This window comes from Triticum urartu, chromosome 2A, assembly GCF_056163025.1.
Source record: "Triticum urartu cultivar PI428250 chromosome 2A, HENAU_Tu73, whole genome shotgun sequence".
NCBI lineage: Eukaryota > Viridiplantae > Streptophyta > Magnoliopsida > Poales > Poaceae > Triticum > Triticum urartu.
The window spans coordinates 45,491,062-45,508,354 of record NC_141874.1 but is presented as its reverse complement, the minus strand read 5'-3'; the positions used below and the strand labels follow the sequence as shown (position 1 = coordinate 45,508,354).

The 17,293-nt window shown below is 48.1% G+C and overlaps 2 protein-coding genes across 2 annotated transcripts; both read left to right on the top strand.

Moving 5' to 3' along the window:
* The first annotated feature begins 14,452 nt into the window (after positions 1-14,452).
* Positions 14,453-15,061, top strand: LOC147983502 (uncharacterized). The gene has a single exon (XM_087540753.1). The coding sequence runs from the start codon at positions 14,453-14,455 to the stop codon at positions 15,059-15,061; it is 609 nt and encodes a 202-aa protein (XP_087396879.1).
* A 27-nt stretch (positions 15,062-15,088) lies between these two features.
* On the top strand, positions 15,089-15,736 carry LOC147983501 (uncharacterized). Its single transcript, XM_087540752.1, has one exon. The coding sequence runs from the start codon at positions 15,089-15,091 to the stop codon at positions 15,734-15,736; it is 648 nt and encodes a 215-aa protein (XP_087396878.1).
* The last annotated feature ends 1,557 nt before the right edge of the window (positions 15,737-17,293 follow it).

The following is a 17,293-nucleotide window of genomic DNA, read 5'->3' as shown; positions in this document are numbered from 1 at the left end:
TGATTGGGGCAGCAAGCACCGGCTGGGTGGAGAGCAGAGCTTTGAGCTCTGCAAACGCTGCATCGGCTTCAGGAGTCCACTCGAACTTGTCGGACTTCTTCATCAATCGGTAAAGAGGCAATGCCTTTTCACCGAGACGAGATATGAATCGACTTAGGGCGGCCAAGCAACCAGTAAGCTTCTGGACATCGTGCACTCGCACAGGACTTTTCATTCGGAGTATAGTGCCAACTTTTTCTGGATTGGCGTTGATTCCCTGTTCGGAAACGAGAAAACCGAGTAATTTTCCGCCAGGAACTCCGAATGTACACTTTGATGGATTAAGCTTGATATCATACCTCCTGAGGTTGGCAAAGGTTCCAGCAAGGTCAATCAGCAGGTCGGAACCCTTCCGTGACTTGACCACAATATCATCCATGTATGCTTCCACATTCCGACTGATTTGAGTGAGTAAAAACTTCTGAATCATCCTCATGAATGTGGCTCTGGCATTCTTGAGGCCGAACGGCATGGTAACATAACAGAAGCACCTGAATGGAGTGATGAAAGCTGTCTTGATCTCGTCAGGTCCATACAGACGGATATGATGGTACCCAGAATAGGCGTCTAAAAAAGATAGTCGCTCACATCCCGCAGTCAAGTCAACTATCTGATCGATGCGGGGGAGAGGAAAATGATCTTTCGGGCAGGCCCGATTGATATGTTTAAAGTCAATGCACATGCGAAGTGACTTGTCCTTCTTGGGGACCATGACAACGTTGGCGAGCCACTCGGAGTGGTAGATTTCTCGGATGAACTCCGCTGCTAAGAGCCGAGCCACCTCCTCGCCAATGGCCTTTCTCTTCTGGACGGCGGACCGTCGGAGATGTTCCTTGACAGGTTTTACTTTTGAGTCGACTCTTAGGTGGTGCTCAGCCAGCCCCCTGGGAACACCCGGCATGTCAGAAGGCTTCCATGCGAAAATGTCCCAGTTCTCACGGAGAAACTGGATGAGCGCTTCTTCCTATTTGGAGTCGAGTGCGGTCGAGATATGAGTTGGAGCAGCGCTGGGGTCGGTCGGGTGGATGTGAGCTGTCTTCGTATCGCCAGTCGACTGAAAAGCTAATTCTGTAGCGGGCTTCTTGGCTCGCAACAAAACACTCGGGTCTGCAGTCTTCTGGTATTCCTGTAACTCCACCACTGCCATCTGAGCATCGGCGATCTTTGAACCTTTCTGAAAACATTCTTCCGCTTTCTTTCGATTGCCCGTAATAGTGATCACACCTTTGGGGCCAGGCATCTTCAATTTGAGATACACATAACATGGTTGGGCCATGAAGCGTGCATAAGCCGGCCTGCCCAAAATAGCATGGTAGGCACTCTGGAAGTCTACAACTTCAAATGTCAACTTTTCCTTGCGGTAATTCTTGGAATCACCGAAAACCACATCAAGAGCAATCTGGCCGAGTGATTCAGCCTTCTTCCCAGGAATGACTCCATGGAAACTCATGTTGCTGGCACTGAGTCTAGACATCGGAATGCCCATCCCTTTCAATGTCTCAGCATATAATATGTTCAAACCACTGCCTCCATCCATCAAGACTTTGGTCAGTCGAGTGCCTTCAACAACTGGGTCGACCACCAAAGCTTGCCTCCCAGGGGTGGCGATGTGCGTTGGGTGATCGGACCGGTCGAATGTTATGGCAGTCTGAGACCACTTCAGATAATTGGGTGTCGCAGAAGCAACCATATTCACCTCTCGGTTGATAACTTTCAGTCGACTTTTGCTTTCAACATTAGCAAAAATCATCAGGGTGGAATTAACCTGGGGGTATCCATCATCACTATCCTCCTTGTCCTCAACTTTGTCTGACTCCTTTTCCTTATCTTTGGGTTGCTTGCCCTGGAACTGCTGGATCAAGAGTCGACACTGTCGAGTGGTATGTTTCGGGTAAATGAAATTACCCTCTTCATCTTTCTTTGTGTGGATGTGACACGGCAAATCCAACAGATCATTCCCGTCTTGGTCTTTAACTTTCTTGGGGTTCCAAGGTCCTTTGGGTTTCCCCTTAAATTTTCCTTGAGTCACAGCCAAGGCTTCCCCAGGAGTAGCTGGCTCGACTTTCTGCTTCTGTTTCCGATTGGAATTTCCTCCGGCTTCTTGAGCGACTGGCTTGAGCTTGCCACTCCTGAGTCGATCATCATCTTCACCATTAGCGTACTTGCTGGCAATCTCCATCATCCGATTCAGAGACATATCTCCGGTTCGACCGAACTTCAGATTCAGTTCTCTATACTTAACGCCTTCTTTGAAGGCACAAACCGCTTGGTGGTCGGGCACATTCTCAACTGTGTGATGCAACGTGATCCACCTCTGGATGTAGTCCCTCAAAATTTCATTCGGCTTCTGCACGCAAGACCGCAGTTCCGTCAGCCCTGCCGGTCGTTTGCATGTTCCCTCAAATGTGGTGACAAACACTCGGGCGAGGTCTTCCCAAGTGTAAATGCTGCTGGGTGCCAACTGATTCAGCCATGCTGTGGCCGAGCCCTCCAACATGAGAGGCAGATGTTGGGGAACGTAGTAATTTCAAAAATTTCCTACGCACACGCAAGATCATGGTGATGCATAGCAACGAGAGAGGAGAGTGTTGTCCATGTACCCTCGTAGACCGAAAGCGGAAGCGTTATATCAACGCGGTTGATGTAGTCGTACGTCTTCACGATCCGACCGATCCAAGCACCGAAACTACGGCACCTCCGAGTTCTAGCACACGTTCAGCTTGATGACGATCCCCGGACTCTGATCCAGCAAAGTGTCGGGGAAGAGTTCCGTCAGCACGACGGCGTGGTGACGATCTTGATGTTCTACCGTCGCAGGGCTTCGCCTAAGCACCGCTACAATATTATCGAGGATTATGGTGGAAGGGGGCACCGCACACGGCTAAGAGAACGATCACGAAGATCAACTTGTGTGTCTATGGGGTGCCCCCTGCCCCCGTATATAAAGGAGTGGAGGAGGGGAGGGCCGGCCCTCTCTATGGCGCGCCCTAGGGGAGTCCTACTCCCACCGGGAGTAGGATTCCCCCTTTCCTAGTCCAACTAGGAGTCCTTCCAAGTATTAGGAGCAGGAGACAAGGAAGGGGAAGAGGGAAGAGAAGGAAGGAGGGGGCGCAGCACCTCCCCCTAGTCCAATTCGGACTAGGCCTTGGGGGGCGCGCGGCCTGCCTCTCCCTCTCCCCTAAAGCCCAATAAGGCCCATATACTTCTTCTCCCGTATTCCCGTAACTCCCCGGTACTCCAAAAAATACCCGAACCACTCGGAACCTTTCCAATGTCCGAATATAGTCGTCCAATATATCGATCTTTATGTCTTGACCATTTCAAGACTCCTCGTCATGTCCTCGATCTCATCCGGGACTCCGAACTCCTTCGGTACATCAAAACTCATAAACTCATAATATAACTATCATCGAAACCTTAAGCGTGCGGACCCTACGGGTTCGAGAACAATGTAGACATGACCGAGACACGTCTCCGGTCAATAACCAATAGCGGAACCTGGATGCTCATATTGGCTCCCACATATTCTACGAAGATCTTTATCGGTCAGACCGCATAACAACATACGTTGTTCCCTTTGTCATCGGTATGTTACTTGCCCGAGATTCGATCGTCGGTATCTCAATACCTAGTTCAATCTCGTTACCGGCAAGTCTCTTTACTCGTTCCGTAATACATCATCTCGCAACTAACTCATTAGTTGCTATGCTTGCAAGGCTTATGTGATGTGCATTACCGAGAGGGCCCAGAGATACCTCTCCGACAATCGGAGTGACAAATCCTAATCTCGAAATACGCCAACCCAACATGTACCTTTGGAGACACCTGTAGAGCACCTTTATAATCACCCAGTTACGTTGTGACGTTTGGTAGCACACAAAGTGTTCCTCCGGCAAACGGGAGTTGCATAATCTCATAGTCATAGGAACATGTATAAGTCATGAAGAAAGCAATAGCAACATACTAAACGATCAGGTGCTAAGCTAATGGAATGGGTCATGTCAATCAGATCATTCACCTAATGATGTGATCCTGTTAATCAAATAACAACTCTTTGTCCATGGTTAGGAAACATAACCATCTTTGATTAACAAGCTAGTCAAGTAGAGGCATACTAGTGACACTCTGTTTGTCTATGTATTCACACATGTATTATGTTTCCGGTTAATACAATTCTAGCATGAATAATAAACATTTATCATGAAATAAGGAAATAAATAATAACTTTATTATTGCCTCTAGGGCATATTTCCTTCAGTCTCCCACTTGCACTAGAGTCAATAATCTAGATCACATCACCATGTGATTAACATCGATAGTTCACATCATCATGTGATTAACACCCATAGTTCACATCGCCATGTGACCAACACCCAAAGGGTTTACTAGATTCAGTAATCTAGTTCACATCGCTTATGTGATTAACACCCAAAGAGTACTAAGGTGTGATCATGTTTTGCTTGTGAGAGATGTTTAGTCAACGGGTCTGCCATATTCAGATCTGTATGTATTTTGCAAATTTCTATGTCAACAATGCTCTGCACGGAGCTACTCTTAGCTAATTGCTCCCACTTTCAATATGTATCCAGATTGAGACTTAGAGTCATCTAGATCAGTGTCAAAATTTGCATCGACGTAACCTTTTACGACGAACCCTTTTTTGTCACGTCCATAATTGAGAAACATATCCTTATTCCACTAAGGATAATTTTAACCTCTGTCCAGTGATCTACTCCTAGATCACTATTGTACTCCCTTGCCAAAATCAGTGTAGGGTATACAATAGATCTGGTACACAGCATGGCATACTTTATAGAACCTATGGCCAAGGCATAGGGAATGACTTTCATTCTCTTTCTATCTTCTGTCGTGGTCGTGTTTTGAGTCTTACTTAATTTCACACCTTGTAACACAGGCAAGAACTCTTTCTTTGACTGTTCCATTTTGAACTACTTCAAAATCTTGTCAAGGTATGTGCTCATTGAATAAACTTATCAAGCATTTTGATCTATCTCTATAGATCTTGATGCTCAATATGTAAGTAGCTTCACCGAGGTCTTTCTTTGAAAAAACTCCTTTCAAATACTCCTTTATGCTTTGCAGACTAATTCTACATTATTTCCGACCAACAATATGTCATTCACATATACTTATCAGAAATGCTGTAGTGCTCCCACTCACTTTCTTGTAAATACAGGTTTCACCGCAAGTCTGTATAAAACTATATGCTTTGATCAACTTATCAAAGTGTGTATTCCAACTCCGAGATGCTTGCACCAGTCCATAGATGAATCGCTGGAGCTTGCATATTTTGTTAGCACCTTTAGGATTGACAAAACCTTTTGGTTGCATCATATATAACTCTTCTTTAATAAATTCATTAAGGAATGCAGTTTTGTTTATCCATTTGCCAGATTTCATAAAATGCGGCAATTGCTAACATGATTCGGACAGACTTAAGCATAGATACGAGTGAGAAACTCTAATCGTAGTCAACACCTTTAAACTTGTCGGAAAAAAATTGCGACAATTCTAGCTTTATAGATAGTAACACTACTATCAGCGTCCGTCTTCCTCTTGAAGATCCATTTATTTTCTATGGCTTGCCGATTATCGGGCAAGTCAACCAAAGTCTACACTTTGTTCTCATACATGGATCCCATCTCAGATTTCATGGCCTCAAGCCATTTTGCGGAATCTGGGCTCATCATTGCTTCCTCATAGTTCGCAAGTTCGTCATGGTCTAGTAACATGACTTCCAGAACAGGATTACCGTACCACTCTGGTGCGGATCTCACTCTGGTTTACCTACGAGATTCGGTAGTAACTTGATCTGAAGTTACATGATCATCATCATTAGCTTCCTCACTAATTGGTGTAGTAGTCACAAGAACAGATTTCTGTGATGAACTACTTTCCAATAAGGGAGATGGTACAATTACCTTATCAAGTTTTCTACTTTCCTCCCACTCACTTCTTTCGAGAGAAACTCCTTCTCTAGAAAGTATCCATTCTCAGCAACGAATGTCTTGCCTTCGGATTTGTGATAGAAGGTGTACCCAATAGTCTCCTTTGGGTATCCTATGAAGACATATTTCTCCGATTTGGGTTTGAGCTTATCAAGATGAAACTTTTTCATATAAGCATCACAACCCCAAACTTTAAGAAACGACAACTTTGGTTTCTTGCCAAACCACAGTTCAGATTGTGTCGTCTCAACGGACTTAGATGGTGCCCCTTTTTAACGTGAATGCAGCTGTCTTTAATGCATAACCTCAAAAACGATAGTGGTAAATCGGTAAGAAACATCATAGATTTGCACTATATCTAATAAAGTACGGCTATAATGTTCGGACACACCATTATGCTATGGTGTTCCAGGTGGCACGAATTTGTGAAACTATTCCACGTTGTTTTAATTGAAGACCAAACTCGTAACTCAAATATTTGTCTCCGCGATCAGATTGTAGAAACCTTATTTTCTTGTCACGATGATTTTCCACTTCACTCTGAAATTCTTTGAACTTTTCAAATGTTTCAGACTTATGTTTCATCAAGTAGATATACCCATATCTGCTCAAATCATCTGTGAAGGTCAGAAAATAATGATACCCGCTGCAAGCCTTGATATTCATCAGACCACATACATCAGTATGTATGATTACCAACAAATCTGTTGCTTGCTCCATTGTTCCGGAGAACGGCGTTTTAGTCATCTTGCCCAAGAGACATGGTTCGCAAGCATCAAGTGATTCATAATCAAGTGATTCCAAAATCCCATCAGCATGGAGTTTCTTCATGCGCTTTACACCAACATGACCTAAACGGCAGTGCCACAAACAAGTTGCACTATCATTATTAACTTTGCATCTTTTGGCTTCAATATTATGAATATGTGTATCATTACAATCGAGATCCAACAAACCATTTTCATTGGTGTGTATGACCATAGAAGGTTTTATTCATGTAAACAGAACAACAATTGTTCTCTAACTTAAATGAATAACCGTATTGCAATAAACATGATCAAATCATATTTATGCTCAACGCAAACACCAAATAACACTTATTTAGGTTCAACATTAATCCCGAAAGTATAGGGAGTGTGCGATGATGATCATATCAATCTTGGAACCACTTCCAATACACATCGTCACTTCACCCTTAACTAGTCTCTGTTTATTCTGCAACTCCCGTTTCGAGTTACTAATCTTAGCAACTGAACTAGTACCAAATACTGAGGGGTTGCTATGAACACTGGTAAAGTACACATCAATAACATGTATATCAAATATACCTTTGTTTACTTTGCCATCCTTTCTTATCCACCAAATACTTGGGGTAGTTCCGCTTCCAGTGACCAATCCCTTTGCAGTAGAAGCACTTTGTCTCAGGCTTAGGACCAGACTTGGGTTTCTTCACTTGAGCAGCAACTTTCTTGCCGTTCTTCTTGAAGTTCCCCTTCTTCCTTTTGCCCTTTTCTTGAAACTAGTGGTCTTGTCTACCATCAACACTTGATGTTTTTCTTGATTTCTACCTTCGTCGATTTTAGCATCACGAAGAGCTTGGGAATCGTTTCCGTTATCCCTTGCATACTATAGTTCATCACGAAGTTCTACTAACTTGGTGATGGTGACTAGAGAATTCTGTCAATCACTATCTTATCTAGAAGATTAACTCCCACTTGATTCAAGCGATTGTAGTACCCAGACAATCTGAGTACATGCTCACTGCTTGAGCGATTCTCCTCCATCTTGTAGCTATAGAACTTGTTGGAGACTTCATATCTCTCAACTCGGGTATTTGCTTGAAATATTAACTTCAACTCCTGGAACATCTAATATGGTCCATGACGTTCAAAACGTCTTTGAAGTCCCGATTCTAAGCCGTTAAGCATGGTGCACTAAACTATCAAGTAGTCATCATATTGAGCTAGCCAAACGTTCATAACGTCTGCATCTGCTCCTGCAATAGGTCTGTCACCTAGCGGTGCATCAAGGACATAATTTTTCTGTGCAGCAATGAGGATAAACCTCATATCACGGATCCAATCCGCATCATTGCTACTAACATCTTTCAACATAGTTTTTCTCTAGGAACATATCAAAACAAAAATAGGGAAGCAACAACGCGAGCTATTGATCTACAACATAGATATGCTAATACTACCAGGACTAAGTTCATGATAAATTTAAGTTCAATTAATCATATTACTTAAGAACTCCCACTTAGATAGACATCCCTCTAATCATCTAAGTGATCACGTGATCCAAATCAACTAAACCATGTCCGATCATCACGTGAGATGGAGTAGTTTTCAATGGTGAACATCACTATGTTGATCATATCTACTATATGATTCACGCTCGACCTTTCGGTCTCTAGTGTTCCGAGGCCATATCTGCATATGCTAGGCTCGTCAAGTTTAACCTGAGTATTCCACGTGTGCAAAACTGTCTTGCACCCGTTGTAGATGGACGTAGAGCTTTTCACACCCGATCATCACGTGGTGTCTGGGCACGGCGAACTTTGGCAACGGTGCATACTCAGGGAGAACACTTTTATCTTGAAATTTAGTGAGAGATCATCTTATAAAGCTACCGTCGAAATAAGAAAAATAAGATGTATCAAGATAAACATCATATGCAATCAAAATATGTGACATGATATGGCCATGATCATCTTGTGCCTTTGATCTCCATCTCCAAAGTACCGTCATGATCTCTATCGTCACCGGCATGACACCATGATCTCCATCATCTTGATCTATATCAATGTGTCGTCACGTGGACGTCTCGCCAACTATTGCTCTTGCAACTATTGCTATCCCATAGCGATAAAGTAAAGCAATTGTTTGGCTCTTGCATCTTATGCAATAGAGCGACGACCATAAGGCGTTTGCCAGTTGCCGATAACTTCCACAAAACATGATCATCTCATACAACAACTTATATCTCACCACGTCTTGACCATATCACATCACAACATGCCCTGCAAAAACAAGTTAGACGTCCTCTACTTTGTTTGTTGCAAGTTTTACGTGGCTGCTACAGGCTTAAGCAAGAACCAATCTTACCTACGCATCAAAACCACAACGATAGTTTGTCAAGTTGGTGCTGTTTTAACCTTCGCAAGGACCGGGCATAGCCACACTCGGTTCAACTAAAGTTGGAGAAACTGTCACCCACAAGCCACCTATGTGCAAAGCACGTCGGGAGAACCGGTCTCGCGTAAGCGTACGCGTAATGTCGGTCCGGGCCGCTTCGTCCAACAATACCGCTGAACCAAAGTATGACATGCTGGTAAGCAGTATGACTTATATCGCCCACAACTCACTTGTGTTCTACTCGTGCATATAACATCAACACATAAAACCTAGGATCGGATGCCACTGTTGGGGAACGTAGTAATATCAAAAATTTCCTACGCACACGCAAGATCATGGTGATGCATAGCAACAAGAGAGGAGAGTGTTGTCCACGTACCCTCGTAGACCGAAAGCGGAAGCGTTATATCAACGCGGTTGATGTAGTCGTACGTCTTCACGATCCGACTGATCCAAGAACCGAAACTACGGCACCTCCGAGTTCTAGCACACGTTCAGCTCGATGACGATCCCCGGACTCCGATCCAGCAAAGTGTCGGGGAAGAGTTCCATCAGCACGACGGCGTGGTGACGATCTTGATGTTCTACCGTCGCAGGGCTTCGCCTAAGCACCGCTACAATATTATCGAGGATTATGGTGGAAGGGGGCACCACACACGGCTAAGAGAACGATCACGAAGATCAACTTGTGTGTCTATGGGGTGCCCCCTGCCCCCGTATATAAAGGAATGGAGGAGGGGAGGGCCGGCCCTCTCTATGGCGCGCCCTAGGGGAGTCTTACTCCCACCGGGAGTAGGATTCCCCCTTTCCTAGTCCAACTAGGAGTCCTTCCAAGTATTAGGAGCAGGAGACAAGGAAGGGGAAGAGGGAAGAGAAGGAAGGAGGGGCGCAGCCCCTCCCCCTAGTCCAATTCGGACTAGGCCTTGGGGGGGCGCGCGGCCTGCCTCTCCCTCTCCCCTAAAGCCCAATAAGGCCCATATACTTCTTCTCCCGTATTCCCGTAACTCCCCGGTACTCCGAAAAATACCCGAACCACTCGGAACCTTTCCAATGTCCGAATATAGTCGTCCAATATATTGATCTTTATATCTCGACCATTTCGAGACTCCTCGTCATGTCCCCGATCTCATCCGGGACTCCGAACTCCTTCGGTACATCAAAACTCATAAAATCATAATATAACTGTCATCGAAACCTTAAGCGTGCGGACCCTACGGGTTCGAGAACAATGTAGACATGACCGAGACACGTCTCCGGTCAATAACCAATAGCGGAACCTGGATGCTCATATTGGCTCCCACATATTCTACGAAGATCTTTATCGGTCAGACCACATAACAACATACGTTGTTCCCTTTGTCATCGGTATGTTACTTGCCCGAGATTCGATCGTCGGTATCTCAATACCTAGTTCAATCTCGTTACCGGCAAGTCTCTTTACTCATTCCGTAATACATCATCTCGCAACTAACTCATTAGTTGCAATGCTTGCAAGGCTTATGTGATGTGCATTACCGAGAGGGCCCAGAGATACCTCTCTGACAATCGGAGTGACAAATCCTAATCTCGAAATACGCCAACCCAACATGTACCTTTGGAGACACCTGTAGAGCACCTTTATAATCACCCAGTTACGTTGTGACGTTTGGTAGCACACAAAGTGTTCCTCCGGCAAACGGGAGTTGCATAATCTCATAGTCATAGGAACATGTATAAGTCATGAAGAAAGCAATAGCAACATACTAAACGATCGGGTGCTAAGCTAATGGAATGGGTCATGTCAATCAGATCATTCACCTAATGATGTGATCCCGTTAATCAAATAACAACTCTTTGTCCATGGTTAGGAAACATAACCATCTTTGATTAACGAGCTAGTCAAGTAGAGGCATACTAGTGACACTCTGTTTGTCTATGTATTCACACATGTATTATGTTTCCGGTTAATACAATTCTAGCATGAATAATAAACATTTATCATGAAATAAGGAAATAAATAATAACTTTATTATTGCCTCTAGGGTATATTTCTCTCAGCAGATGCTTCATGGCTTCATCATTGCCGCCGCCAATCTGGACGGCCACTCGGTAGTCTTCAAGCCAAGTATCGGGTTTGGACTCACTAGTGAACTTACTGACTCCAGTCGCCAACCTGAAGTTGGGAGGAATCACAGCGGCCCTGATGGCTCTGCTAAAGCACTCTGGCCCCAAAACATGTACTCTGCCGCTGGTAGGTGCATCTCTGTCGTGACCTTCTCGGTGAGCCCTGTTCCTGTCGACCAAACCTTGAACGAGAATGGATCTCGCATCAAAGCCGTTTCCTGGAGTCGACTGGAATCCTTGGCCCAACACTATGAGGGCGCCTGTCATCTTGCCGTCGAGGCGCATACGACCCGCTCCTCGGGGGAGGGGTGGGCACTCAACGTCGATCATCGCGATCCAATCGGTGGTCATACTGCTCACGGTTCCCGTATGGATTACGTCGGTCTCCACGTCCCTCATGCCTCGGGGGCGATCTCGGGCTATGGGCCGACTGGACTGTGTCTGCAGCAACGGATCTGCTATGAATCCTGTTTCGCGACTGAGAAACAGCGGAATTCTGGTCTCCTGCTGCCCGGAGTAACGCTCTGATCTGCAGCAAGCCTCTGCCAGCCTCCGATTGGGAAGGCTGAATCGACTCCGCTATGCGGGCTGCAATTGCTAAATTCTGAATCGGAGTTCGATATACCTGCGGGGGCGGGAAGGGCTGACGTCGCCTGGATTCGGGAACCCGTTGTCGCGCACGCTCGTCGAGTGCTCCCTGGAGGTTCTCCAGTCGAGTACGCTCGACCAAGTTTGCCAGGCGCGCGTCTTCCAAGGCACGAGCCTCGGGGGTTTCTCCAACGATAGGAGTGTGCAGTGCATCCATGTTCCGGCGGCGAAGTTCTTCTCTCTGCAGCGACGTGAGAGGCTCGGGAAGATACTCCTCATGGGGATGCGACGGGTCGCCTCCACCCGCGCCTCTGTCGGTGCGGGTAAAACCGGGAGGACTGGGCGGTCCATCGACCATCAGAACCTCCGCCGCCGGATCGCTGCTGTCACACTCGGATGCGGTCTCTGCGGAGCCAGTCGAACAGGCCGTAGAGGGATTCGTCGGGCTCGATCGCCGCGACTTGAGGGGTGGCCGACTGGCATGCCACCGCGTGTCTCACCCACCGCTGAAGTCTCGACCGACCGGAGCGCTTGCGCCGGCGGGAAACAGGGAGGGAGGACAACACAGGAGCCGACCGATAGGGGGTCGACGGTTGCCGCAGGAGAACGCCACGGACGCACGCACTAAAGTGTGTTGCCCCGCGGACAGGGAGTGCGTCCACGTTGAGCGGGGCCTCCTGAAGCCACGCGGAGTCGTCGGCGATGAACGTGAGCGCGCCGAGACGGATCTCGCGGCCCTCCACCAAAACTCCGCCGAAAACCATGATGATTCGGGTCGAAAAAGATCACAACTCCTCCAACAAAACGCTAAAACACCTGCCCCACGGTGGGCGCCAACTGCCGTGGTTCTAAGTCTGACAGTAGTGTAGGGGGGTAAGTATGGAGAGGCAAGATCTTAGCTATGGAGAAGTTGTAAGCACGCAAGGTTTACGAGTTCAGGCCCTTCTCGGAGGAAGTAATAGCCCTACGTCTCGGAGCCCGGAGGCGGTCGACTGGATTACGCGAGTATGAATTACAGAGGTGCGAACCCTTGTCTCGGAGGAGGGGGCTGGCTTATATAGAGTGCGCCAGGACCCCCGCCAACCCACGTTACGAAGGGTTCAATGTACATTAAGGCAGGGCGTTACTGGTAACGCTAGTAATAAAGTGCTATGATGACCATAAAAGCTACTTAATGACCGACCGTTAGCGTGCGGAGTGACTTTAGGTCTCCTGGCCGTCGAGTGGTTGGATCTTGGTCGAGTGATTGCTTCTTGGTCGAGTGTCTTCGAGTCTGTCGAGTGGAACACCTCCAAGTCGATTGAAAGGTGATTTCTTCTAGAGATGTCCTTGGGTAGGGTAGTTAGGACAGGTCCATGACCCTACCCTAGGTACATAGCTTCATCACCGCCCTCACCCCTCCTCGTTGGACAGACAGCATGCTTTTCGAGATCAACGTTGTTGTTGAAGCCGCCCTCGCCAAGCCATTGTCCTTCTCCCCTGCCGCTAACAAGGTGCAGGGGACGACGCACACCCCAGCCCGCGCCGGCAGCCGCAGCCCTCTCAGGGCGTGGCCCACCTCTGCCCCCAAGAAGAGCCTGCCAACCGCTGCTGCTGAAGACCTGGCTTCCATGGTGGGGGAGCTGGAACTGGGACAGAACAAGCCGCCGGTGGCTCGCACCCTCTTATCCACCGTCCCGCAGCCACTGATCTCCATCACCCCAAAGCCTGTTCATCAGAAGCAAGCCAAGCCGGTGACTGCTCCTACCAGGCGGAGCACACGCCAGGCAGAAGCAAAATGCGATGTCCCGGTTGCCAACCGTGCGACCATGCGTCTAGTTCAGGCGTTGGGTGATCTTGGCCCGGAGGAGGCGATGACGAAGGAGGCCGCTCAGAGCTTCATCAAGCGTTTCGATGAGCCAATCAGCTAGAAGGAGATCGACGCATTCGCGGCTCTCACCAGCCTAGACGGCGCGGCACTCCGTGTCGTGGCGGGGTTGGAGGGCCCAAGCAGCTCGGCCATAGGTGCCGACTAGTTCGATCATGTTAGTAAGCCAATGCAGTTTCCAGCAGAGGCCGGCGGCATGTCGCCGGCCGGTTTTAGGGCCCTTTCTTCTTCGTTTAGGGTTAGTGGTTGCAGTTCGCCGGCGCCAGGGGTTTGGTGCTACTGGTGGTGCCCCTCGCCGCGCCTGCTTGCTAGTTAGGATGGTGTTCAGCGTTGCGTCCCTTCTGGTGCGGGGTAGGAGCTGTAGTCCGCCGACGATCGTAGAGTGCTACTGGTGGTGGTCGTCGGTGGTGTGGCTTGCTAGTCAGGACTGTGTACTCAGTAGCAATGTTATCCCTCTGTTGGCTTATTTAGTTTACCATGAGTGAAGACCGCTGCTCAATTGTCTCATGGAATGTTAGAGGTCTCAACATGCCGGCGAAATGCCTTGCTGTCCATGAAGCTATCGCAGTCTGGAAACCTGCAATCATATGCTTGCAGGAGACCAAGATCAGCACCTGGGACCCTGCCACCACCAGAGATATCGGTGGATCCTTGCTTGATCAAGCCTTCCACATACCTGCTGCGGGCACCAGGGGCGGCATTAGCCTCTTTTGAACAGCGCTCTTGTGCACGCATCTGACCTGACAGCCATGCATTTCAACCTTACTGGAAACATTAGATTGCTGGCCTCCAACTCACATTTCTTCTTGACCACGGTCTATGGACCAGTAGATGATAGCCTCAAGGACAGTTTCTTAGCTGAGATGTGCGGCTCTGCACCACCACTAGGCCACCCATGGATTGTGCTCGAAGATTTCAACCAAATATATGAAGCCAGGGACAAAAACAACCTCAACCTCAATCGTAGGCTCATGGGTAAATTCCGAAATGCCATTAACTATGCTGAACTTTTTGAGATTAGATGCAAAAACAGAAAATTCACTTGGAGCAACGAGCAGCAGCCCCCCACCATGGTTGCCCTGGACCGTGTTTTCTGCAACCCTGCTTGGGATGCCCTATTCCCCTCTATGCTGCTCCACGCAGCATCTACGTCTGTCTCGGACCACAGCCCCCTTGTCCTCACCAGTGCTAAGCTGCCCATTTGCAGACCGAGGTTTAGATTCGAATCTTTTTGGCCAAAATTTCCTGGCTTCCATGATACAGTCCTATCTGCATGGTCCAAACCAGTTAGCTCTAGTTGTGCTGTCCGGACCTTGCACACAAAGCTGCAACGCACTGCAAAAGCCCTGAAGATCTGAAGTAGGAGCCTGTTCTCCAACGCCAAAATGCAGTTCCACATGGCCCAGGAACTTGTCCTACGCCTCGACACAGCTCAGGAAAAGCGCCTTCTTACACCCGCTGAACTAGAATTTAGGAAAAAGCTAAAACTCCGCCTTCTGGGCTTAGCAGCCATTGATAGGGCGAGGAAGAGGCAATGCTCCAGGATAAACTGGCTGCGGGCTGGAGATGCTAGTACGGCTTTTTTCCACGCCAAGATCAACGCTAGGAAACGGAAAAACTTCATCCTATCCCTGAACAAGGATGGTGTGCTGGTGACAAGTCATTCTGAAAAAGCGGATGTGATCAAGGAACACTTCACCAGATTGTTAGGCACCCGGCAATGCCGTGCGTGTACTTTAAACTGGAATGAAATTCAGCTGCCCCACCTAGACACTTCGGGACTAGATCTCCCTTTCTCTGAAGCTGAAGTTTGGAACGCCATCAAACAATCGCCGGCTGACCGTGCCCCAGGTCTGGACGGCTTCTCCGGCATCTTCTATAGGCAGTGCTGGCACATCATAAAAGTTGATCTCATGCGAGCTCTACAGCAATTCCATGATCTCAACGGTGGTCACAGTTTCAAAGACCTCAATGCAGCAACGGTGGTGCTAATTCCAAAAGCTCCGGATCCCTCTGACATCGGTCATTTTTGACCGATTAGCCTAGTACATTCCTTTGCTAAGCTCATCGCCAAGATCCTCTCCCTGCGTCTAGCGCCAAAACTTGGCGGTCTCATATCTCCGGCGCAGAGTGCTTTCCTCAAGACTAGGTGCATCCATGATAGCTTTCTGTTCGTCAGAAATGCCGCACGCAGCCTGCATCGTAGAAAGAAATCTCCACTACTTTTCAAAATGGATATAGCGAAGGCGTTCGACTCAATCTCGTGGGAATATCTTCTTGAACTACTCCAGAAGCTAGGTTTCTCTGCACGATGGCGCGATTGGATCGCTCTGCTCCTGCAGTCATCCTCCTTTGCAGTCCTCCTGAGTGGTGTGGAGGGCGAGCTGATTGACCACCACAGAGGTTTACGTCAAGGCGACCCGCTCTCCCCTTTTCTCTTTATCCTTGCCATTGACATGCTGCAGCGGATTCTAGATCGTGCTGCCGCCCTTGGATACCTGGCGCCACTCCCCGGGCGCGACGTCAAGCTGCGCATCAGCCTCTACGCGGACGACGCAATCATCTTCTCCAACCCATGCAATGAGGAGGTCTCCTGCTTGCTTTCTATCCTGGACAAGTTCGGGGAGGCAACGGGTCTGCGAGTAAACCCTTCAAAATCCACTGTCACCCCTATCCAATGCCAGTCCTTGGATCTAGACAATATACTGCAAGGTTTTCCTAGAAGGCGAACAAGCTTCCCGATCACATATCTAGGAAGACTGAAGAAGGTGCACCTCCAGTTCATCCTTGATCGCATCAAAGCCAAGCTAGCAGGATGGAAGGGGAGGTTGATGAACTGTGCGGGACGGCGAGCGCTGGTCCGCTCTGTGCTATTAGCCATCCCTACATATGCACTCACCGCAATCAAAGCCTCGGCCGAAGTCTTGAAGGACATTGACAAGATTTGCAGGCGCTTTCTTTGGGCTCAGGAGGAGAAGCTATTCGGCAGCAAATGCAAAGTAAACTGGCAGACAGTTTGCTCCCCGATCGACCTTGGCGGACTTGGAGTTTTAGATAGTGCTAAATTTGCTAGGGCGCTGCGGCTGAGATGGCTCTGGCTGTCGTGGGATGAGGCTAACCGGCCATGGAATGGCTTTCCTCTGTCGTGTGACGACCAGGACCGCCAGCTCTTTGCTGCTGCAACAAGCGTCTCCGTTGGCAACGGCGAGCGCGCATTCTTCTGGGAATCCACCTGGTTGGGGCCATTGCCGCCAAAGACGATTGCACCCTCTCTCTTTGCCCGATGCAGGTGCAAGAATCGCACTGTCAAGGAGGCGCTGCAAGGCCAAAAATGGATTTACGACATCCGCCGCCCACCCCTTTCGGATGCCAACATATTTGAATTTAGGAGACTATGGAATATGATCAACGAGGCCCAGGTTTCACTGCAGCCTAATGTCCCGGACAGTATCACCTGGAAGACAAGCCCCTCCGGCACTTACAGTGCAGCGGCCGCTTAGAAGCTTCAGTTCGCTGGACGGATAGGATCAGACTTCGTAAACATGTTTTGGAAGGCCTGGGCTCCTCCACGCTGCAAGTTTTTCACCTGG

Coding starts and splice junctions, on each gene's coding strand:
- LOC147983502 (XM_087540753.1), top strand. CDS start 14,453: ATGCATTTCAACCTTACTGGAAACATTAGATTGCTGGCCTCCAACTCA.
- LOC147983501 (XM_087540752.1), top strand. CDS start 15,089: ATGCAGTTCCACATGGCCCAGGAACTTGTCCTACGCCTCGACACAGCT.